This window comes from Ischnura elegans, chromosome 9 (assembly GCF_921293095.1).
Source record: "Ischnura elegans chromosome 9, ioIscEleg1.1, whole genome shotgun sequence".
In the NCBI taxonomy this organism is placed as follows: Eukaryota; Metazoa; Arthropoda; class Insecta; order Odonata; family Coenagrionidae; genus Ischnura; species Ischnura elegans.
In genome coordinates, this window is record NC_060254.1 from 64,877,914 (window position 1) to 64,904,251 (window position 26,338).

Genomic DNA, 26,338 nt, shown 5'->3' on the forward strand with positions numbered 1-26,338 from the left:
AGATTATTCTCAATAACGCAAAGAATACTAAATAAAAACTTAACGTGATGTTGAAAAAAAACAAGCTACAGTTCTTAAACCAGCATTCTTATTAAACTCTAAAACAGCTCAATAATCGAATTCAGCAGGAAATAATTTAAGAATTGCTCCGCAGAGTAATATATGCGATATTCCTGCAGCCATGTTGCAGCACAATTTCCGCACACTACCAACTAATCTCTATTCCAGGGTTATGACAGATCAGAACAAGCTGCATTTAAAACCAGATAAGGCTTTGATTGCACTAACCTGAGATGGACCCCTCCCTGTTGCAATTTTTCGGCCATATTAAGATTAGGAAGAGGAATCGTGATCATGCAACTTTTAAATGAAGTAGCACCAAGGAAACCTGGAACGATGGTTGATAAAACTTGAGTGAAGCAGTATCTTTGGGACTGCTGGTATCATCTTAATCCATAAAGATGATTTCATAAAAAATAAGAGACTTGATGAGACAATTACATCTGCAATATGGTGTGAGGGGTCACTGAAAAATTAAGAAAGTTCTCAAGGGACAAAACTTTAAAGCAATTAGGGGAAATTATAACTTGATGTAGTTCAAGTGTAAAAAAGGTAACGCAAATTAAAATGAAGCCAAGTTATCAAAGGAATAATCGGACTGGCGTAAAAATAAAATTGTAACACTTTTGGCTCTGAAATAAACGAGAAAAATAAACTGGAACACGTTCTATTTATATTTCCAAAGCTGGAAGGATAGAAGAGAATGAATCAAAGAAATAGCACTTCATTTCATGCATGATACTATAGATACCGGGTTCAAAAATGAAAACAAAGCAATCTGACAACTGTTTCTGTAATTGAATTTGACTCAAAGTTAACTAGACTTTTAAAATACGTTAGTGTTGAGAAAACAGCAGATATTATAGCCTCGAAAATATGGTAGAGAGATATAGCAGGAAGAATAGAATTTTGAGGTATGAGCTTAATAAATGAAAAGAGCATACACTTCACTCAAAAATATATTGTAAAAATATAGATACAAAAGTACAAATAGACAAATAGATGACGGCTTCATTCATTAAAACAGACACATTTTTTGTGACCGTATTCTCGTGAAGGTCTTCTGGCATACTGGAGTCACGTGCTGATGACAGTCGCAATTCCTGCCATGGAATCAGGCATTTTCCCCTGAAATGGATAGTAACATCAATTTAGCCGGATTACTAGCATAGCATGTGTCACTAAACCTTTACAGGTAAATAGACTTCCTTGAACACATACAACTGACATAGTGGCCTGAACTTAATTTTAAACTTTAAAACCCCAATTTTAGAGCTTCGACTGAGTTACATTTTGTTAATTCATCTTAAAAACTCTATGTCTATGTTGAAATAATTGAATGAAGAGTAATCAAGGATTTTATATGCAGAAATGGCAAAGAACTTGAATCTCCATGAAATTACAAACTAAGTAATTATTCAAAATAGTCACAGCCAATTTCTCAACTCGAAACAAGGGAAAAAGTATTTTTTTCATGAGGATTAGAATCTTTTTGGGCAATTTTGCCGTTCCAAATTTTGGTGAGAAAAGCAATTGGAATGAGAAAAGAGGGCCAGGATCATGAATGGGGCACGGGCCTCAAAATCAGCCGAACGTGAAATTGTAAGTTATACTTTATGAAATTAAAAACGATCAACTTTATGGCACCCTTTTGCTTCTACTGATGCAGCTATCTTATCTTCTACCTTATCCTATTACTTTCTTGACTTGCCTCAAGTATTTTTCTCCAGTCCATCCACGGATTAATTTTCATTCGTTCCTTATTTAATTTTTTTTTGGTTATCAGAATCATGACGGTACCAATTCAAGTAACATTTTTTTGGACATTTAGCTTCAGATATATAACGATATTCCCCGAACACAAAATCTCCTTCCTTCGTCAAATACTTTACCTCATCATCAAACTCTTTTCTTAACTTCTTTCCCTTCAACTACATTAGGAAACGATGTGATTTACACAGGGTACACTATATTTTCTTAACTGCTCGTAAATTGCTCCGCCACTTGCCATAACTCCTTGGATTCCACGAATCTTTTGTTGAAATAAGGAATAAAAAACAAAGAAAAGAAATTATAAAAATAGTAAAATGATGCTTACTAAATATATAGTCCACTAAATGAGAAAAAATAAGTAAAAAATGAGACCATAAAAAAATTATAAAAAGAATTTGTCTATATACTAATCAATAATGTTAATAATATAAAGTATGAGCGATAGATACGTTTAATTTCATTTTCACCTTTGAAGAGGATAATTTACCTTGTGCATACCACATCCATGCGGTTTCAGCTTTATTCTTGCCAAGCAACACTGTAGCAGAATGCTCATTCCTACTCAAGCAGTACAAGAGAAATGATATCACCGAAAATTAATTTACTTAAACATTATAAAATCCATCACACATTCTCGTCATCATTGGTATTAGATTTTTAAGTCCAATAAAAGATTAAAACAACATATAAACTTTCGTTAAAGATTACCAAATCATTCTCTGTATTCCTTCGGCTGAAAAGTTGTCGGAGATAACGAATATACGTCATTGTTTGTGCGGTATGAATTCTACGAAATTCAAGGAAACACGCCAAGTCGTAGTTAATACGAGAACATTCCACTTCTCGACTCCTAGATGTGCTTATATTGACGCTCGGTTACTTTTCATATGGTGAAAGTAGAGGGCGTTTGAAGATGCTTACGGCGAAAAATGTCATGTCGTGGATTCGGTACTGTTGACGTGGCGCTCCCTCTTCATCACTCGATATGATTTATGGCAAACAATACAAAATACTCAATCTAGGAATTAAGGAGTGTTTGATATACCCGTGCAATTTCAATTGTACACTTGGCGGAGAGTTAAGTTTTTAAATCTTCGTGAGGATGGTAGTTTCTTCATCATGGGTTACACTAGGTAAGGGCAGTGCTGTAGTTAGAAAAAAAAAATTTGGCGGTACTCACCAAAATTGCCAACAGCTGATCATGTATTGTACATAGGTACATCCGGCCGCGATTGAAATGTCAAACTTTAACTCTTATATTAGTTCCAAAGTCTACCACAAGATAACTCTGATCAAGTAATTATCATTTCCAATTTTTCTTTCTGAAATCCATTGGACAATTTACAGTAGGGCTATTTTTACAGATCTAAAAAGGTAGTTTAACCGGTACGCTGTTTAATGAGTCTGGAATTTTGGGGGTACGCCGTACCGGCCACACTACAGCACTGGGTCAGGGTATGATACAGGAATAGAGGTTTCTACAGCAACGTAGACTTAGGATTTATCTTTATTTTATGATACTACGGTAATTTCTTAAAGAAAATTATTATAAACTTTGATTTTTCGCGCAAATGTTATGTTTAACCGTGGATTATAGCATTAAAATTGTATGAAACCGTAAAAATATTTTTTTACTTTGCACTATTTCAGATTAAAATTGAGGGGCATATTAGTGCTTGCTTATTTTACTTACAGACTCGTTACTCAGGATCCTGAGACTGCTAGCATGAAGCTGATCAGCAAGACACTGTATGGGAACTCTAGCCTCTGCTGCCCTCCATGCTGCATAGCTTCTGGGTGCTCCCCTGAAAAATAAATTGGAATAAATTTATGCAACGTCTCTGTTCTTATTAAACTTTTGAGGTATTTTATCCATTGTTTCCTGAAAATGCAAAAGAGTGGGACATGTTTTTATCTAACATTAGAACACAATATTACAAAGTTTATATTTTTATATCCGAACACATGAATATAACTACGAGCATTGGAACTTGAAGCAGGAGACAGACTCATTATAAAACGATATAGGGACAAGTGGCATTCCATAATTGTCCATTGAATCACAGGTAACCAAAAGGATGTAAATAAACCCTAGCTTAGCAATAATATTCCGTTTCGGATGACCCTCGGTAAAATGGCTTCCATTATGCGCCGAAGACGCATTATTTCCAGGAGCAGAAATCAGTGCACAAAGCACCATTGCCAAATTTGGCTATGCTAAAAAATGTATTTCATTTTTAAATAGGAAGTACAATTACGCATGTGAAAAATGGCATACCACTCCATTACCCTCTTTCTGAATGAAATAGCTTCAAGGAGGAGAACTTTCATTCTAAAGAATTTATCGTTCCTATAATTTTCCGTAAAAGGAAATACTCAGAAAATATGGCGCAGAATTGAATTATTGATGATACATTGTGCATGAAGAAACGAAATTAGTAAATTAAAAAATAAGTCTCATACGGGTGTATGCCGCGTGTCGTAATGGAGATTGCCCCGACGTTTCGCGACCGACTGCTGGTCACTTTGTCAAGGGAATAATGACTAGCAGTCGGTCGCGAAACGTCGGGGCAATCTCCATTACAACACGTGGCATAAACCAGTATGTGACTTATTTTTTAATCATCATGAGCCGCGAAAGCTTCAATCAAGAAATTCAGTAAAATTTATAATTTTAAGTAGCGAGTGAAGCAAAAACAGCTCACATCGTATTTATACCTAATCCATCAAAATTCAAATCCATTGTAAAGTTGGGGGTCTACTTTATATGGAAGCTTTTGTTATTACGGTACCTCTCAGATGGAGAGTTAGAATACACTTCGTCCTCCTACACTCTTCCAAGACTGTAAATTTCTCCTTTGTGCCCCAGACTATTTGAAACCCTTGAACTGGCTTACTGGCTGGCGACGTATATATGTATACGTCGCCGTACATATACCCTACATGTCTTCCAACATTCGTTCTTAATGACTTATCCTACGAAGTAGAAATAAAACTCCCCTTTGAAGGTGAAAGGTAGCTCCTGCTAGACTTGAAGAGAAAACCAAAGGATAAAAGGCCCTTCTAAATACTATATACGGCGTACCTTCCAACTGGAAAGAAGGGTTTTTAAAGGGTAAGGTAAGAGCGTGCGTGCCTTAGCTTCAGAGAGAGATGGCGTGATACCCCTAACTAGCGAGGCGCCGAGGTTTAATAGTTTTCACCCCGCCAGCAACCTTGGAGCCTTTATAGTTATAGCTGGGAAGGTTTACTCTGTACCACAACTTCCCTTCCCGCATACGTCTTCTCCCATTCTCATTCCGATTTGCGATGAAATCTTTCCTGACGTTCTCTATCCCCCTGCAATCATGTAGTAAGTCACCGCCCCGAAAAAGATCGAATTTTGCGTTAAATTATAACTTGGCTTACCTATTTATCTTTCCGCTAAAAAATCCTTTTCCTTCTCGCTCCTCCTTTGCTTTTATTCTTTTCCTTTCCTCTTCTTCAACTGCAGATAACGTAAGAGGAGGAAAAAATGCCCTGAATGATAAACCTGCTTTAGTCTTTCGTTTACCTCACTTTTCGGCGTGAAAATATGTCAATATGGTAGGGCCTTTTCCCCGTTGGTTTTCCCTAAAATTCTAGCAGGATCTACCCTTCGCCTTCTAAGGGTTGTTTTATTTACACCTCCTAGGGTAAGTCATTAAGCGCGGAAAATATAGTACTATGCTTCGCTCAGTAAATAAAATAAAATTTTAGTTCATCATATACATTTTTAATTCTTCTATCAAAATGTACCAATACACTGAACTTTTGACAAACTCTTTTTCATTACATAAAAAAAGTAGCAGTATTAAAGCCAATGGTTCGTGTTCAGAAGCTCTCCATAATTCTTCATCAATCCTGTTCTTGTACTTCCCCCAGGTTCTTTTACACCAAATCCTTTCCTGACCTGTCCAAGTACTTTTCTCCAGGCCTTTCACCTATTAGATATTCTATTTCATTTCTTACTAACTGGACTTACCGTGGTGACCAAATGACCAATATGACCTTTTCTTTAGCTAGAGATAACGCAGTAAAATTAATATATATCCTGAATTACGTAAGTACGTAGTAATCCTACGATTATCTTTCATTATTCTCACTTTCCAGCAAGAAAATATGGCAATATGCTTTGTTCAGCAAATAAAATAAAAGTTAAGGAAATAACCAATTAAGGGTGGACGGTGATATTAAGTTGTTAAATGAAAACTCATCACATATACACTTATTTTGTATGTTCCACAAATGTTTTATTAATCTGACACAGGTCTCGATACTGTACACTATTTCACAGTTCTTAAAGGTAAAATTGGCATAAATTTGAATGAATAAATGATAATTGAGAATGAAGTAATAAGCATAGTCAAAACCTGTGTCAGGTTAATGTAAAATTTGTGGAAAATCCAATATTAGTGTATCTATGATTATGTTTTAAGTAAATAAGATTTGAGTTTCAATTGAAGATATTCCATAGATACAGGATAGAGTACAATAGTAAAGCAGTGTAGTCTGTCAAAGAACAGATGGCTGAAATCTCGAAGAGGAAACATCCCAAGCGAAATTCGACTCCTAGTGTTCCTTTCACTTTGCAGCCCCTTCGACCAAGAGAGTGAAATTTCGGCGAGCGATAAGAGTCTCGGCTGCGGCTGGCATTCTTGCGGCTGCGGCATTGTGTGCCGATGGCGGAGCCCCAGATCCACATCACCCAGTGTGGTGTGGAAGATTTGTTATTCGGTTTGTTTCAGCTCAGTTTTAAGCGTCGGGTGACACTCGGAATCTAAGAGAAAGTCGTTTTCCCGTGAAGGAACGCCATTGCCAGGATACATAAATTAGAAGAAAAAGTATTCAAAAATCATACTCTCTCGAGCAAAATTAATGCTAAAATTGAAGAAATCCCCTCTATGTAACTCAAGTTTCATAGGCAGGCCTCTCATTTCATATTGTTCCATACTGTTAACATATATATGAATTGCATGCTTCATGAAAAAAATAATGAATATGCACGAGAATAATGCGAAAAAAGTAATACTAGCATCACTATGGAATCAAGAGACTATGGATTCCGGAAGAATATTTGTGTTTGTAAAAAGGTGACATGCCTTTTTTTATTAAACCATACACTTAGCCATTCCTATGCCACAATGCGTCCGGTAGATGACTTGAAATTAAATATTCATGAGGTAGGTACTTCAACGAAATGAATTTTTACTGGTTCTATACCAAATTTATCTAAAAATCAAAATAAAACATCCATGCTATGAACATGACGTTGAGTTAAAATAGATTACTAGCCACTAATCATGAAACCCATCTTATATGAATCGAATTTGCCTCCCATTAAACCCTATCGAATATTCAAAGCATATATTCACATCAATATGAAAATATTACATCAGTGAGTGAAATGAATTATAGTTTTTCAACCCTGAAAAATATTGCTGTCTGACGATAATTTAACTTTGGAAATCTAAAATTTAGATTTCTGATAAGGTTTAATGTATATATATAATGGTGTAAACTAATTTAGTCTTATAATAAGTTATTTTAGCGATGCGATTGATCAGAAAAATACACGGTTTTAACGTAAAAAAATTTTGGATGCAAAAATGCGGTCAACATAAAAACTGCCACCGCATAACTAATAAGTAGAAATGAATAAACCAAAGACTATGTTCCCTTGTCTTTAAGATAAGAGCATCATAATTAACTTTGGTCAACCCATTCCGTAAGCGTTCAAAAATCTGTTTCCGTATTTTGTATTCAATACTATCCTACGACTCTACGGTGCTTATATTCGCTATCTTCATTTTCCGCCTCTTATCATGGCACAGTATTTCTATCTCTTGCCACCAGGCAGGAATATTACAAAAGTGGATCCAAAAGTCGGCCTCTAAATATGTCGTCATATTGGTGTTCAATTATCAAATAAATTAAATTACTTGACTGACCCAAGTTTTAGCACTAAGAGCCTTCACCAACGCACTGAGTATTATGCTCGATTAAATATGCACGAAAATGTAATATTGGTTTTCATTTTGAAGGAGAATAATAAGAAATCAATCTATAATTCCACGTATATACTACATTAATAGCTCACAGGAGTTCTTCTTCTAAGTAGTCAACCCTTGGGTTGGTTTGCAGTAGTTATTCCATCTCCGTCTGTCTTCCGCCAGCCTCTTCAGCTCCAGGTAGCTGTTGCAGCCCTTGTCCCTCATCACTTGGGTAATGTAACTCAACCTCGGCCTTCCTCTGCCGCTCTTCCCCTCCACGGTGCCCTCTAAAACTGTCTTTACCAATCCATCATGTCTCAGTAAATGACCAACCCATTTCTTTCTCCTTGCAGTTAAAATATTCCACAGGTCTGCTTTCACTCCCATTCTGTCCATTATTTCTTAATTCGTAACCCGGTCTACCCATGAAACTTTTAGCATTCTACGGTAGCACCATAGTTCAAAAGCATCAATTCTTTTTTTCTCTGCTGCTCCTATTGTCCAAGTTTCACTACCATAAAGTATTATGCTCCAAACAAAAGTTTTGAGTAGATTCATCCTAATCTTGATACTCATGTTTTTTGAAACGTATATCTTTCTCTTCTTGTTGAAAGCTATTTTTGCCTGTTGTATTATATTGCTAATTTCCCTTTTGCTTCTGGCATCCGTGGTGATCTTGCTTCCTAAATACGTGCATTCTTCTGCATTGTTCAGCTGTGTATTACCCAAGGTTATATGTACTGGTTTTCCTGTTTTTCTTACAACGATAGTCTTGGTTTTGGTCCTGCTTAACTTTAGATTGTATCTAGCCAGCGTGACTCCCATCTCCCTAAGCACTTCTTGTAGTTTGTCTTCACTTTCTGCCAAGACTGCTAAGTCGTCCGCAACACAAAGCTTATATATCCTCTGCCCATAAACCTAAATTCCTGCTTCCACCACAGGAGTTAGGGGAAGGAAATTGACAGCAATCACAGAAATCCGCTACGTTTTTCTAACGTATGTGAATGGCTTTCGCCACTCGCGTCGCTGACGGACAAATTGATCCGATTTCCACGGGGAAATAAGGTAAAATTAGGGGTACCAACCGAAATTTATGTGTGTGATGTGATCTATCAAATTCATAACTTTTCAATAACTATACTTGGCAATGATAAACATTTTTACTGCAAAATATTTGGAAAAAAGTGGATCGCATTGCACTCATCACCGCGCCGCGGACATTTTTGGAAACCGATTAAAATGCGACCGAAGTGGCAACAGAAATCAGCCTTCTGTGGGATGGAATTGGTCCTTCTCTATGCAGTCCCCTTGTCTCCAAGGATAGATACTAACCGCCGTAAACTTGACCCAACCGTCTCAATCCCAACTTCCCCCCACTCCCAATTGGCACATCCAGTTGCCTCACACAGAGGCCTACACCCTCACCGACCTTTATCTCAGAACCCCCCACCTTACCCTCCAATCCTTTCCCTATCTTCTTTACGACCAGGCGCACCACTTACTCTTACCCAAGGTTCTTTACGAGGGCCATAGACTATGAGGCGCAAGCTTCATCTCCAACACTGGAATATCCCGGCGCCCAAAATCTAATTTTAATTCCAGTGAGGAATGAAAACAATAAATATTATAAATATAAGGAAAAACCGAGTTTTCGCCTCCAATTTGCAAAGAAATATCCTAGAGAGCTGTTATGATAGTGATTTTCAGCCATCCATTCCTCATTTAGAAAATAAGGGAGTAAAAGTTGTTATTTTTTTAATGCTTGACAGTTTTGATGCCCCGATTAAAATACCTGTTTGATAAGGTCAACGTCTTTGTTACTCTTCCTGAAATAAACTACTGGTGTAATTCCTGTGAAGGTTTCCGTGTTAATATTCAGGTTGAGTGTAGTTATCGGAGTATCTACTACAGTGACGACAGTTTCGAAAACGTATATCCTGGAGCTTTGCTGTAATTCGGAACCTTGAAAATAACTGGAACCCATTGAGACTTGGATCAGTGCATGTTTTATTTTACGGTTGCATAATTAACGAAACCGGAAAATATGGATTAGGAAATAGAAATGAAAGAGGAGAAAGGCTGTTAGAGTTCTGCACCGAACACAAATTAGTGGTTGCCAACACTCTATTTAAGAATCACATGCGAAGAAGATACACATGGAAAATGCCAGGAGACAAAAGAAGATGTCAACTAGACTATATTTTAGTGAAGCAGAGGTTTAGAAACCAGATAAAGGACTCTAAAAGCTACCCGGGGGCAGATATCGACAGTGATCATAATCTAGTGATGATGAAATGCCATCTGAAATTCAAGAAATTGAAGAAATCAGCAAAGAACACCTGGCAATTAGAGAAACTTAAGGAGCCAAAAAATCAACAGGCCTTTCAGGAAGTAGTGGAGCGCAAGATAGGACTAAATCAGTCTGAAAACTCAGTTGAGAATAACTGGACTACCTTAAGAAGTGGATTTCAGGAGGCCGCTAGAGAAGTTCTAGGGATAAGAAAATGTGTTAAGAAAAAGCCATGGATCACGGATGAAATCCTAGACCTCATTGAAGAAAGGAGAAAGTATAAGAATACGAATACTGAGGAAGGACAGGCTTGCTACAAGAGAATAAGGAACGAGATTTGCCGCCAAGCGAGGAAAGCCAGAGAAGTGTGGATGAGGAACATATGTGTGGACGTACAAAATAACCTCGTAAAAGGGAAAGTGGAAGCGGCCTATAGAATAGTGAGGAACCATTTCAAGGAACGAAACACAAAATGTAATAGCATAAGGGACAGGAATAGAAACATTCTAATTGAAAACGAAGACAAAGCCGAGAGATGGAAGGAATACCTGGAGGAATTATACAACGGGAGCAAACTTAGCTCAAAAGTTCTCGAAGAGGAAAGTGAAGTTGAAAAGGATGACATTGGAGCAAGCATCTTAAGATCGGAATTTGACGCGGCAGTAAGAGACCTGCGAAAGAATAAGGCCCCAGGAATAGATGACATTCCAGCAGAGTTAATAAAAAATGCAGGAGAAAAGGTCTTAACTCAACTGTATAAAACTATCTGCGATATGTACTCAACAGGAGATTTACCTAGTGACTTTGAGAAGAACATCATCATTCCCATACCCAAAAAGAAGAGAGCTGAGAAGTGCGAAGAATTTAGGACCATAAGCCTGACGACACATGCGTCGAAGATTCTGACAAGAATCATTTACAGGAGAATTGAACGAAGAGCAGAAGAATTCCTGGATGAGGACCAATTCGGATTTAGGAAAAGCAGGGGCACAAGGGAAGCAATTTTGGCTCTTAGAATGATCATAGAGAAGAGAATGAAGAAAAACAAACCAACCTTCATAGCATTTGTCGATTTAGAGAAGGCCTTTGATAACATGGAATGGAATTCAATGCTTAGAATTTTGAAAGGAATCGGCGTACTCTACAATGATCGTAAAATTATTTATTGTTTGTATAAAAACTAAGTAGCTGTGATCAAATGTGGACCAAATTGTGCAGAAGCGAGAATAAGAAAAGGGGTGAGACAAGGTTGTGCGCTTTCCCCTTAATTTTTAATGTTTACATTGAGAAAGCCATCAACGAAATCAAGCAGAAAGCTTCGGGTGTCAATATCCACGGAGAAAAAATTAGTATGCTGCGATTTGCTGACGACATAGCAGTCATAGCCGAGACAGAGAAGGATTTGAAGAAGACGTTGACAAACATGGAAAGGACAATGGCCACATATCAGCTGAAAATCAACAAAAAGAAGACTAAGATATTAGTTTGCAGCAAAAGAGAGGAGGCTAAAACAAACATCAACCTAGGACAGCATAAGCTTGAAGAGGTGAACGAGTTCTCTTACCTGGGAAGCCGAATTACCAGCGATGGACGGAGCAAGAAAGAAATACACAGTAGAGTAGCGCAGGCGAAGAGGGCTTTCTACAAAAAGAAGAATCTTCTTACAGCTGAAAATACCAGCATAGAAGTAAGGAAACAATTCATCAGATGCTACATATGGAGTATGTTTCTCTATGGAAGCGAGGCTTGGACGTTGACAGCAGCAGAGAAATCAAGAGTGGAAGCATTCGAAATGTGGTGCTACCGAAGAATGATGAATATAAAATGGATTGACCGTGTGAGTAACCAGGAAGTGCTAAGGAGAGTAGGAGAAAAGAGAAGCCTCCTAAAAACATTAATCAGAAGAAGGGACAACTTAGTTGGCCACATTTTGAGGCACGATGGTCTGATGAAGACAATCGTTGAAGGACAAGTGGAAGGGAAAAAGGGCAAGGGACGGCCCCGAATGAGTTATATAGGACAGGTTATAAAGGATGTAAAAGAGAATAAATATGTAGCTATGACGAGATTAGCGGATAGGAGAGAGAAATGGAGAGCTGCGTCAAACCAATCTTAGGATTGTTGACTAATGATGATGGTAATTAACGAAGTCTTTTCTTTACACCGACTAAGGGAAAAATTGCAAAAAAATAACACCTTTAAATCGGAAGCATGTACTTAGTTTCTCTATGGAAATTATAATAATTGAAAATAAGTAAAATAATTAATAAATTCACTCGACCTCATCCCTCGCGTTATTGACAGACGATTTCGTAAAATTCTAGTATAAACACGAAAAATCAAAAGCCAAAAAAGGTGTATTTCCCCACTGCTTTAATCAGGAAATGTGCCTTAAATAATGGTACTTTGGTCGTTCAATAAGTTGGAGGCATCTTAAATAGGCCATTAATTATTAATTTTGACATGACAAAAATAAAATCTCCCTGCAGTCGTCATGCATCGTGATTTTGCCTTTTTACAGCCTTTCAGAATCATTGGTTCAAATCGCACACAAAGTGTATTGTATATTACTTTTTCTAGTATAGGTATTAATTTTTCATCAATGGACTCTTTCTTATCACTTACATTACATGGGTATTTTTTGTATTTAAAAATAACACTATAAAATTCCATGAATTAACAATGTAAAAAGTCTACCTGGGACTAGAATAGGTGAAAAGGCTCACAATATGCTCTGGCATGAAAAGTTAATAGCTTGTTAGTTTCGGCCATTGTGTCGTTTTCCACTCTTTTGGAAATTCTGTCTGACTCAACAATCTACACGATGCGTTCCGAAAAAAATACAATTATTTTTAAAAAAGAAATTTATTGAACATATTTGGACAAACACTTAAAATTTTGCAAAGTAATTCCCTTAGGGTTCCAAATATTTTTTCCAGTGAATCTGTCATGACTGGTGCGGATCCAGGAAGGCTTCTTCGGGAACCACTTGCTAAGTCCTCGTCGCGACAGATTGTCTCTCTTCTAAGGACGACAAATGGGTTCATTTCACGGCTGCCTTAATCTGAGGTAATAGAATGAAGACTATGACTGGCGACTTCAGGACTATATAGGGTTGGAGCAACGTTTGAACCTCGTGTTTTTTCAGGAGCTCGCGGACTTATAGAGCGTTGTGGCAATGCGCTTTGTCGTGATGGAAAAGCCAGGTAGCGAAGATGCCTCTTCTCATCCTGATTACGTTTTTTCTGAGTCTTTCCAGCACGTTCATTTTTTAGGCAGCATTAACTGTCTTTCCTTGAGAAACATATTCCTCGTGGATCACTCCTTTGCTATCTAAAAAGGCGATGAACACTGATTCCACTTTTTCACTTTTTATTTGTTCATTCTTGCCATTTTGGGGATTTACCTCTTCCCGGCAGTTCTTAAAGGCCTCAAAACTTGTGAGTAGAACAGAGCATAATTCCCGTAATCCTTACGAATCATTGTGTTTGCCTCCTCAAGAGAGTCTTGCAGTTTAGCGCGAAACTTAAACTTTGCTCAATTGTCGATTCCATTTTTTTCGTGACACGGTTGGCGCGCAGAGGTTTACAATAAAAGACGATCTGCCGCTCTAATAGCTTGAAGAGCACTGAAACTGTTTTTTTTTTTATACTTAAGGTTCACCCCACCTCCTTCAGGTAGTTTTATCCCACTCAAATCAATAGGTGCAGCGAAGAAAATTCAATTTTGTTACCTTCGAAACCCACCCTTTAAGTTTATGATTTTTTCAAAATTCTTTCTCCATCACCCTCCAAATGATGGATTTTATTACTACAGTGAAAAATGCAGATACAAATCTGACTTAAAGTATTAAAATTTTTGTCCGTGCCCCTTCGGTTTTTTTTAAGTTATTCGAAATTTCGCCTCATCATGAGACACGTAGATCAAAAGAAAATTATCGTGGGGAAGGATAAAGACAGGTGTAAGGGATGGACGGCGATGGACGGCGGGCGGACGAAGGGGGAGGTAAACCACATATGAGTATAATAGAACAAGTTATAAAGGATTTAAAGCAGAACAAATATGTTAACATATTAGCCGATAGGAGAACGGAGTGGAGAGCTGCGTCAAACTCATCTTAGCATTGATGACTGCTTCTTCAAAGTTTACCTTGATTTGGATTATAATTGGATGAATTAGTCCACGGCTACTCAGTACATTTAATCTCTCATTATTCATCTTTGTGTGTTATCATCGGATTATCTAATATCTTTTCACGATGCGTAACAATATCTCTCATACTAAGCCATGGGATAAATATGTGAGATTCAAAATACATTCGAGGAAATATTGAAACATTCACTCGTGATCGTGTTCTCCAAGCTCTCCTTTTAGTGCCTCAACACTAGCAGGAAAGCCAGACGAGTTTTCTCATTGAATGCCAGTGGCCACATTAAGTTCTCGACGGCGTATTCTTGATGCCCAGCGGCGGCGGTCGTAAAAGCTTTCCTGCTATTGTAACTCAGGCAAAACTTTATATAATACCCCACCTTGTATGCCTTTCATTCCATTCTTCAAACAGAGAACAAGAGTAAAAATAAAGCTCTCGGAGGATACTGCTAGGAAAATATCGAACTGAGCAGTCTGTGCTCACAGCAGAAAAATGAGTGGTAGAATACTTTCTGAAAGTGCACTGATATTTTTTTGAGAGTAACATTACGTAACATCCATTTTAATGTTATGTATTTTGAACGTTATGAATGATTAAGCATATATTATTCGGCAATGAATTTGGATTCTGGATTATTTTTGTGATAGCTATCATTACTTACAACCATAAAATAGATTTATGGTTAGTAAATATTTCTGAACAGTAAGAGCTGCAATAATTTAGAGAAATGAGAACCTTGCTACTGCCTATTTTTATGCGATAATCGTGTACCATACATGTGTTGCCAGATATTGGAACTTATAATGGCGGAATAACACAAAAAAATGAAGTTCAACGTCCAATGCCACAATCTATAAATTGCCAATAAAATTATCAATGTGAAGAGCCAATAATTTATTAAAACCAACTGGATTGTTATAATAGCTGTCAATTTCTGTCTCTCAACCCCTGTAAGATATTTTAGTAGTAAATTCGTGGAATTATAGATTGATTTATTATTATTACAATTCAAAATTAAAACCAATATTGAATTTTCGCATTTAATCAAGCAGAATACCAAGTGCGTTGATGAAGGCTCTTAGTGCTGAAACTTTGGTTGATCGATTAATAAAATATATTTGATAATTGAACGCCAGTTAATAATTTGGATATGATTCATGCAAAACACGGTATCCAGAACAGGAAAATTAAAATTCTCAAGAATCCAAAAGTAATACAATTACAAATTTTACCTTGTCGCCCATTTTTTCGAATATGAACGACACTCTTTGTGCCTCTCTACTACCGATATTAGTTATTAACGAGTTTATCAAAAATAGATCTACTCCTGGTTACAACGGCTCAGAGCTCTACTCCTGGTCTCCAAGTACTTCAAAATGTGCTTAAAAAATAAATATATTTTGACGGGGAAAATAGCCTCCCAAAGACAGTTTATTCTGGGATACAGGAGGAAATTTGGATTTATTCTCAATAGTGATATTTGGCTATTCATAGTAACCTCAGTAGTCAATATATATGATGTATGAATAATGTATCTATTCCCATAGTTTATTTAATTTCACATTTTCCTCCTTAAATAACCTTAGCGTACTAGCCTAGTGTCCAGCACTTCGTGACGATGTTAATTAGGAAACATATTTTCCCAAGCACAAGTGACAAGAAAAATGTTTAAATCCATTCAACGAACTCCTGAATAGAGCGGTATGCTTTAAAGTAACTATAAATTTGCCCACATTGACAGAAGTGAGTTTCTTTGCCATTCAATAATAAAATTATCCTTTGAGATCAACTCCAAATCTACTTACCGTTGAGCACGTGGACATTTAGGGTCTTGGGATTGGCGTTGGTTGGACTACAGGTGTATTTGCCCGAGTCGGCTGCTTTCGCCCTTTGGATCAGAAGGTAACTCGTAGTTAAGTCTCCTTTCTCCGTGATCACGCTCACACCACCACGGGGAGAGTCGTAACTAATCTCCTAAAAATGAAGTGAAGAAGTTAATTATTTTAAACACCAAAAAGCCTAAAAATTGTGTGACCAGGAATTCTCTCAAAAATGGAAATTTTAAGGTGAGTAATTTTTCCACTCGACGTATTTATTTCCTCAGGAAATTTCCGCTCAATATATGCACTTAATAAGTCAAAATTATTTGTCCTAATATTGCTACCTGACCATCGGTAAATTGGAATTTAATGCAATAACATATCAACAAACATTTGAGTAAGATTCCCCAATGATAAGGAATAAATGAGCATACAATTGAGTCGATTTTACCCTATTCGAAATCGTAAACTGCATTTTGAAATATCATTTAGAGAAAGGCATTTAAGGAATTTGTTAATAAATACAGAAAAGCAATTACAAATAACCGTGCCAAAGTAAACTTTATATGGTAATTAACCACAATTTTCCAACGAAAATGATATAGAGAACCTTCAAGTTTTGCTTATTACTCCCCTTTGGTGATCAGAAGTTTCTTGAATCTGATCCCATTCTGTCGCAAACACTTACTTCTATAACGTATTACTCTTGATTTTGAATTAAAAACCAAGTTTCATAGTGATCAAAAATTTATGTTAACATAAAAGTTTTATTTTAAAGCAACGGGAGATGATCAAGAGTTATTTGATGCACATGAAAATTCCAGTTAAATGACTGCAGTTAGTGTAGTCCTTGAAATATGTACGTTGACAACGCCTCCTAAATGAGCTCAAATGGAGGCTAGATTATTACTTAACGGGAACTTACATAAAAAAACATTCGCATACGTCATATAGGTAAATATTTAGTTCACATCCTTACTCTCTTCTTGAGCCTTACAATAAAGAAAATCACTCGTGAATATAGACACTACGCGTGAAATGGCGAAATGAAATTGTGAAATAAAACATGATGGGAAACAGAGGAACGCAAAATAAAGCCACCAGAGCCTTCACCTCTCCATAGAAAAGCATTCCTTACGAAAAGGAATAATAAATGCAAGGAGAAAAAGGAAAAGAGGTCATGTACCACGCAATAAATTCTCAGTCACCTTGTTGCCATCTCCTACAAGGACATGAGGATGAGGCATGAGCGAGACTTCAGAAGCTGGCTAATAAGATGACACAAACTTCCAATAAAATAAGCCATTTTGAGGCATGCTTTGCCAGTCCTTTGACAAGGTTCGACTCCAATAGTGGTGGGGAGACCGCAGCGGTTTGTACGTGAAAAGGAACGCTTGCGAACCAATGCCTTCATATAAGCTACCCGAGTGTGCTCCTCAAAGGAGATATGTTCGAAACAGTATCTCTAAAACATTTCGGGGGGAGAAGGAAAAAATTTGAACCTCAGACATTTTATCAAATCTCGCAACGACCTTGGCACCTTTGTCTCGCCCGAATGAAAATATTCCAAACAAAAAAGGCGGTACATTCGAGGACAGGAGACGGAAAACAGACATTGAATAAAGGGATGAGCTGACGATGGCCTCACGTCTCAATGACGGTCCCCCGTAAAAGGAAGATATTCCTCGTACAGGGACGGTTCCCTGCGGTGGAGCGGTGCGGGCTCTGACCACAGTAAGATCGTGGGTCACGGTGAGGAGGGCGGGAGGTAAGCATGCCTTTGCCATGCCAATGGCGCGAGAGGTATTCTGGTCCGTAGATGTATGCAATATGGATGCACTGCCAAAGGGACCCCGTGAGTCAAGATTGGACCTTGATTGTCGCCTCACCTATCATCCTTAGAACCATCCAATTCCGCCAGAATGCCGCTAAATTTTCTGCAGAAAGAGGAAATTCCTATTATGGTGGTAAATTTGAGCAAAAATCAATGGGCACATTCACAAATTTTTAACTATGGTCGATGTTGACAGAGTTTGAAAAATAGAGAGACTCTCTTATAAGATTTGACGCTTAACCGGCGAATTATGTGGGCAACCTTTTCTCAAAATAACCGCCGAGTTAAAAACTCCATTTCTACCGACATTTCGTGCCCATCATCATTATCTCTAATTTTCTCTCATACTTAGAATGAGTTCCGAGTCGCAGCTGGTAAGTTTTTATCCTGATGGCAATCCCGAAAAAGGTATACGCACAAGAGAGACTCATGTTTCCATTTTTGATCCTTCGCTTTATTCTCGAGCTCTTTCAGGGTCACGTAATTAATGTTCCAAAACGTGCTATAAACCATTTCATATCATAATTCACTTTGAGAATTCTGAGAAAAAAACATGGATAATAAAAGTACAGAAAGGACAGTTACGCATGCTTACAAGTAAGAGAAATAAGATTTAATGGGTTTCCAATTTTGAAGAAGGATCGAATTGATCAGAGGTGGCGTGAAGAGGAAAATTATCGATCTAATTACCGAATGTGTCAAAAAGAATGGTGGGGTTTTAAAGAAAATGTTTATTTGGAAGTAAGGAAATAAAACTTTGTAAGGTTCACTGCTATTTAATTATGGGCACGACCCGGGTTTCGTAACTTGGTTACATCGTCAGGTGACTGATCTTGCATGCATCATACATTTATAGACAAAGTACACAAGTGACTGTGAGGACATCTATCGGAAGGAAAAGGACTGGTTGAAAGAGCGGGGGTCCTTTTCCTTCCGATATATGTCCTCACAGTCACTTGTGTACTTTGTGTATAAATGTATGATGCATGCAAGATCAGTCACCTGACGATGTAACCAAGTTACGAAACCCGGGTCGTGCCCATAATTAAATAACAGTGAACCTTACAAAGTTTTATTTCCTTACTTCCAATATGGAGAGGTTTCACAAAGTAAAGCCTGAAGTAATTAGTTATAAAAAAATTTATTTGTTTAGTTTAGATTACAGCTATAAATTATGCATCAAATTAAAGAAAAACTAAAACTGCTTTCAAATAGAATGCTACAGTTGCTCAATATTATCACCATTCGTCAAACGACACACGAAAAGACAAAGTCCGAGTTTTGCCAAAACATTAATATGTGACTCTCTTCTCGTTTCAGGAATCGATGAAATCCTGTTTTTAATTCGGAAGAGTCAAACGGTAATGGACAGTTCGCAGAGGACGATTTAAGGCCGGGACACACATAACCGCACCGAGCCCGCGCCGACACACGGCCGAGTGTTGGACGTGCTACGGCGAGAAAGGAAAACAATGCATTCAAACGCGTAGGGACACACACCACCGCACCGTGCCCGCACCGTCATCGTGCTTGGAGACCGCGCCGAGCCCGCACCGTCACCGACTAGTTCAGTTTACTTTTTGACGGTGACGGTGCGGGCTCGTGCAATATGGAGAGCGAGAAACTTATTGAAGAAGTGCGGAAATTCCCAGTTCTTGATTGATTTTCTCTGAATGTAACCATGGACTACAAAATAATCATTGTTACCATAAACAAACACCACAAATTAAGTTACGTTGAACTCCTGTGTTTTCCTTTTCTCAATTACTTAATACTGAATTTGTCATTTCATTTTATTATAAACTAAAAACAGTATTGTAACTTTATATATTTATGCTTCCAAATTTTACTATCATATTATATTTAATTCATCCATATGTTTATCTCATTTTCTTTTTCATAACCAAGCCCTTTAGATGATATACAATTATATCGAAGCGTTGGCTAAATTTGGTTTTTATTTATTTGGACTTAAACCCCAAGAACTCACAAAAATATAAATAAATAAGTTTAAGAAGAGGTAAAGTAAGAATAAAAATTTAATATGTATAATTAACGCAATAACACAGTTGAATTTTCCACAGTTGAAAGTTGAAGTTCAAAATATTATCTCTACTTGTACGTTAAAGTCCAATGTCATTTGGCGTTAAATCTTGGGCGTATTATATTCCCAGTGCAGCCCTCGCTTGCCATTCTACACTTCCAACTGGAGAGTTAAAGAAATCCTTGAGTTTTTCTCGAACAGCAAACGCTTCTCCTGTTGACCCTCCTCGTAGACGGGGTAGGTCTTGAAGATTGCAGGCCCTGCTACGGAGTCTGGTGCTCTCAGTCCCATCATTGCTTTCATTTAATGCTGACATGTTACTTCCTTCATTTTGTCTTATTAAATTGTGGGGAACGCAAGCAGCTAGTACTAAAGTCGTAATGTTTTCAGGATTTCCTTGCAACCGTCGGGAGAAAATGCGAAACTTCTGTACCAAAATTCCAAACGCATTTTCAGAAATACTCCTAGCTCGGCTTAGACGGTAGTTAAATATCCTTTTGTCATCTGTAAAACCTTTTCCAGGATAAGGTCTCATCATATACCTTTTAAGAGGAAAGGCTTCATCACCTACAATGACCATTGGCAGTTCGAAATTTGTTCCAGGTAGTGCTCCACCCCTGGGAACATTGAGCTGGCCATGCTCCAGAGCTCTTCCAAAATTCGAGTTTAAAAAAATACCTCCACCCGAGTTTTTCCCGTAAGCTCCGACGTCTACCACAATGAAGTTGTAGCATAGGTCAACTAAGGCTATAAGTACAATGGAGTATGAGTGCTTGTAATTCCAGTATAAACTGCCTGATAACTTCGGAGCTTGAATTGTAACATGCTTCCCATCCAAGGCTCCAATACAGTTGGGGAACTGCCACTTTTCCCAAAACTCAGATGCCACAGTGTTCCATTTTGCTTCATCTGGCACAGGCATGACCTCGTTTTGAATAACGTCCACTATTGCTTTACATGTACTGTGAATGATAGCAGCTTCAGTCGATCTGCCCAGCCTATAGCTGAATGAAATTGTCTTGAAAGTATCCCCAGTTGCAAGAAACCTGAAAAAAGATATTTTGATAGATTTTAAAATAAATTTATTATTCTAAAAGAATATTTTTTAGGAGGGCCGGAAGAGTGCAGGAAAAGGTGGGCCTCGTTTCGAGATCAGTTCCGTTGAACTCTACAGAAGACGAAGACAAAATCAGGACAAGCTGCAGCCAAAAAACAAAAGTACAAGTACGAAGACATTTTGGAATTTTTGCTCCATCATATTGTGGAAAGAGAAGCCCTCTCAAATGTGCCATCAATAGAATACCAAAGGGATGATTCTGAATTTGACCCAAGAGTGGAAGAGCCTGAACATGATCCCGAAAGTGAGCTTGAAAGCCAAAATGATGTTTCTCAATATCCTGGTACAAGTTCACAGATTACAGTTCAGCCTACCTCTCTAGTTCCTCCAGCTGAGTCCACGCAAGCCATTTCTGGGCAAAGAAACCACTTCATTAGGCCATTGAATGCTACACGAAGGGGATCAAATTATAAAAAACCGGCGCAAGAGTCTCCTTCGAGCCAACTTATGGCGTACATATTAGCCGAAAAAGAGGCAGAAAAAATCAGAGTTAATACTTAATTGGACCCCGTATTACTAAATCAGGTAAAAACTTCAATTTTCACCACTGTGCAAGACTTTGAGTTAAAGCAGTTATCAAAAAATGAAAGCGTCGCAGGCAGCAATGATTCCTCCACACGTTCATCATTCACCAATGAATCACCTCATTACAGTTCCCTTAACGAAAGCAACCAACAAATAACGAATCCACTTTCCGTGCATACGGTGAACCACGCCTCGTTTTTAAATTGTAAAAATAATAATATTAACATGTTAAGTATTAAAAATTTGGATATTAAAGTACTGATTTTTTGAAATTGTGTTTCTATTACCACTGGTGACTCTCTTATACAATTATGCAAAACTACAGAAATTAGAAAAGAAGAATATTTGGTCATGTGTGTGTATTATATATATATATACACACACACACATTTATGTACACCTCCTAAAAACGCACTAATATGGGCACATACCTTAAGCACACAGCCAGACGTTCTCTTAGTGGAATACATCTCCTCCAAAAAGTATCGTTCTTCTTCAGATGTTCTTGGAGCTTGTTGAGGAGAAGATGGAGAAGAAGGTATTTTTTGTCATTCGAAAATATCCGAAGAACTTGATTTCATCATCCATGAGACGATGAAACAGGGTATTAAATTCTCCCTCAATGGGTCTTGATTTCTATGCACCGTCCACCCAAGTTCTCTTTCTTCGCCTCCTCAAAGTTTCCTCTTTTTCCTCTTCATCTAAAGCCAAGGCAATCGCCGCTTGATCACTGTCCCGAAAGTTTGAAAACATGATCGAGATCAGAAAAACACACCGCGCTAGGAACAGAAATGAGACAATACTGACGGCCGTCGCACGGGGCAGTGACGGGCCAGTGTGTTCTCCTACCACCGTCACCAACAATCGTCCGTGCCGCGGCCGTGTGTCGGCGCGGGCTCGGTGCGGTCATGTGTGTCCCGGCCTTTATATAGATCGCACGTTGTACAGCGACAACAGAATCCGTCTTTGCAAACTGTAATAGACCAAAAACCTTCTGCTTAATAGTCACCGTATTTACTAATTGCCCATTCTAACGGAAGGCCACGGAAGCATTGCCTTAACATGAGCACTAGTACCAACAAACAAAGTGATTGGTTTGCTCTTTCATATGACGTATAATTCATGGATGTAAGTTCGGTGTAATAAATATTATGAACCATTAAAACCTCGTTATTCATTCTGAAACAACCGACAGTAAGCAAAGGTAAAGAACTAAAGGGAGACGCGATGTTAGTGGAAGGTTATTTATATCACACCAAAAACAGCACTAAGTCCTTACATTGGGTTTATGAACAATATAAATCATGTAAATATAATTGATAAACATGTATAAAAATAATCTCATAAATAACTACCATTTTCAACATATACTACACATACAAAAGGTCGGTGTCAAGAAGATAGTCGTTCAATTGGTTATGAAAATTGGCGCGGGAGGCAAAGATGTCAAGAGAAGAAGAAGTATTGGATATTGAATTGAAAATAGAAGGTAAGCGATAAAAGAGGGATCTATATGAAATACTGCCAGACGGATATTGGGCTGGTGTAGAGCTTCAGTATTACGGGTCTTGCGAGCTGGAATGGGCAGTGAAAAGAATGTTAGGAGATCACTGCATCTGAAGGACCTATTCATGATGCGGTAAAGAAATTTGGTGTCTGATGTCAATCGGCGCACAGTGGGGCCAAACCCCACTTTAGACGGACAAAGGTCAAAAACGTTTACTAAGAATATTCATATATATATTTTAGAGACCGCTTTAATGAAATCCAATATTAAGTTTTCAATATTTTCGATTTTTTTTATTTTTTTTAAATTTTATTACTTTAATAATTTGAAAAGTAACTTGATTAGTTGTAAAAATAGATTATAGGTACATGAAAATTTGAAATAAAAAAAATAAAAAAGTTCACGTTAATAATCCTAGTGGACAGAAAAAATCTGATATAAAATTTGCGAAATTATTTTAGCAATATCTTTGAAAAAATCTTCATGCTTAATAGAAAAATAAATATTTGCTCTTAAGTTTGCACGTACCATTTTCCAATACAAAAGGAAAGAAAATACTGCATTGAAGAGGTAGTTTTAACTTTCATAAATAAAATACTATAGAATATGGTTTATTGCGCGTAGAGAGTGAAAAAGTACTAAATTGGCATTCCGGAATCGAATAAGTACACCACAGTTGAACGGAAATAACCTTTTCCAGCACTTCATTCATGACAGGTTGGGAGCCTCGGGAATGGCTTCTCTACATTTCAAAAATCTCAGCCCTTGTATAGAAAACTTCACCGCTTGTATCTATGAGTTGACAAAATATATAATGCATGCAAATTTCATTTATTACAGAATAATAATATTTTAATGGACACTTAATATTATAGTTTACCCGTTGCTATGCGGCCATTACGGCCGGATGGATTCCTTTTCGGCTTGTCATGCTTAGCTAATCTTTTATCATAAAACTCTTTTTGCAACTTGATGGCAGTTAATTTCTTTTACATTATTTAGCTCATTTTTCAATTAATAATATATGTAAAAATCACGTTACGATTCCGTGCGATTATATAACTTTTCTCTAATTAAATAAAACATTTCATCGAGAAAAATCAACGACGTTCCATTCATGATAATGAATTTCTCCAGGGCTTTTTCTCCAAAATATAAATAGTAAAAGCAAATTTATATTTTCAATACTTATTCCAAATGATTGAACGTTAAAAAAAATAAAATCAAATGGACCAGTGTACTGTTATCATAGTTTAAAATCGACCGTCCATTTAGGCGTCTGTGACTCCGCGACCAGTGCTTCGCTTTTCTCTCACTTTGACACTCATTTCTACGCGAAGGTGCTCACATACCAACCCGTGAAATACACTGTTACGCAGTTCAAACATCCTATTACCCAACCTAATATTTAAAAAACCCTTTTGCAGACTTTCATTTTTGGACTTCTGTCCACTTAAAGTGGGGTTTGGCCCCACTGTGCGGCGGTGGGTTAGGGATTACAGAACACTTCGCACTCACTCTTAGTCTTTTGATTGGAAAAAAAGTGAAGAAAGAAATGCAATGGGATGAGAACCTGAGAGAGAATGGAAAAGAATTCTCGAGGTGTAGAGCTGAGGTAATGGAGAGGTGGTAGCAGATGGATGGACTGAAAGTCAAAGAGAGATTTGGGGAGCGTTGGAGTTTTGATGGTAGAATTGAGTAGTGAATCAAGGCCTTCGGAAAAAGAACATGGCAGGCGAAAGAAAGCTTTCAGAGTGGTGAGGCCCAGAGTGAGGAGTGAAGGATGTGGAGGGAGTAGTACATTAAGAAGTGGCGGAAAGGTTGTTCGTGTTTTACTTTCATTTACTGAGACCTCAAGGCCTTCAAGGTAACTTAGAAAATGAATTTGACAGATAAGAAACATAATTAAATTTCTACTTAACGCGTTTCCGCCCACCGTAGCAAAATGGCTACACCCTATCATTCTGAGCATATGACGCTCTTGAAGAAAATCAGCAATTCTTTTTGCTGTCGAATAGTTTTAAATATGTTGTTAAAGCTTGCAATGAAAATTAATTCGCTTATTAGTTTACTTATGAAGCCGGTCTAAATAAGCCCATTGACATAAAGAAATTGGAGATCCGGAGGAAGTATTGCAATGCATCATTTAAATAATATTAACCCTCCGTCAGTCGCGTCACATTTTGGGACGCACTTTGCCACGCGGCGTCTAACAGACACCATTTTGGAATGGTTAAACAAAATTCATGAAAGTAGAAATATCTGTTTTAACTACAAAAAATCATTCAATGTATACTTCGTTTCTTGAATGGGCAACAAATGTATGCATATTAATGATGGATATATTTGTATTCATAAATAACTAAATGTTAAAATCGTTTCAGGCTTGATTTCGTGGAAAATTGTTACACCCATGATAAAAACACAAATGGTAATTTCCACACTATTTGATTATAACACTTAACGACTGAGCATGGTTTCGACACTTTGCTTTCGACTTTCGATCCTTGATAATGACACAAAGTGTCGAAACCATGGTCGGTCGTTAAGTGTTAAATTGTATAGTGTGGAAATTACCATTTGTTTTTTTTATCACGGACTGAATGTTACTTATTTTTACGTTTCTTAGATTTTTTCTTTAATCGAAATTATATCAACATGTTTAATTTGCACGGTAAATGCAAGCCTAATTTTCACAGTTTCACGGTGTGGATTTTTCCAACAATCTGACAATTAATTTTTACTACCAGGGGAATTACTGATTTTGTATATATTTTCTATCGATAGGGCGTTCAGTTGACCTTCTCCCACCGGATTTGAATGTTATTATTCGATGCAACCACAAATTTGTTATGTTTATTTTTACGGTTAATGTTATGCATGTAAATGAATGTAATACGTCACCATACGCGTATGTAGCAGAGGGGAAAACGGTGAATTATACGCTACAGTTCGCTCAAAATATGTGAAAACCATAGTAAATGCTTCGCAACGATAGTTTTACTCAGGTGTTAAATTGGTTACAGTAAAAATTCCTCGCAATAAGACGCATTTCCAAAATTTAATGATTATTATAGTTGTTATCTTAAACTATGAACGTATTTAAAAATTTTGCATTAAATATCACTAAGCTATTAGCATGTAACATGTTGTAAATGAAGTTGTCGCGTGGCGTGTACCAGGCTCCAAAAGAAACAAAATATCAAA

General features: G+C 37.4%; 1 protein-coding gene across 2 annotated transcripts in view; it reads right to left on the reverse strand.

The window, feature by feature from the left end:
• Nucleotides 1-1,006: 1,006 nt before the first annotated feature.
• The window catches only part of LOC124165891 (lachesin-like), a 130,722-nt gene continuing 105,390 nt past the window's right edge, over nt 1,007-26,338 (reverse strand). Inside the window, exons 5-7 of one of the 2 annotated variants that reach the window (XM_046543431.1) lie at nt 16,090-16,258; nt 3,527-3,638; nt 1,007-1,188 (exon numbers count right to left, since the gene is read on the reverse strand). In XM_046543431.1, coding sequence (XP_046399387.1) covers nt 3,538-3,638; nt 16,090-16,258 — 270 coding nt within the window. In that variant the 3' untranslated portion in view covers nt 1,007-1,188; nt 3,527-3,537. The other variant, XM_046543432.1, reaches the window with a different exon arrangement.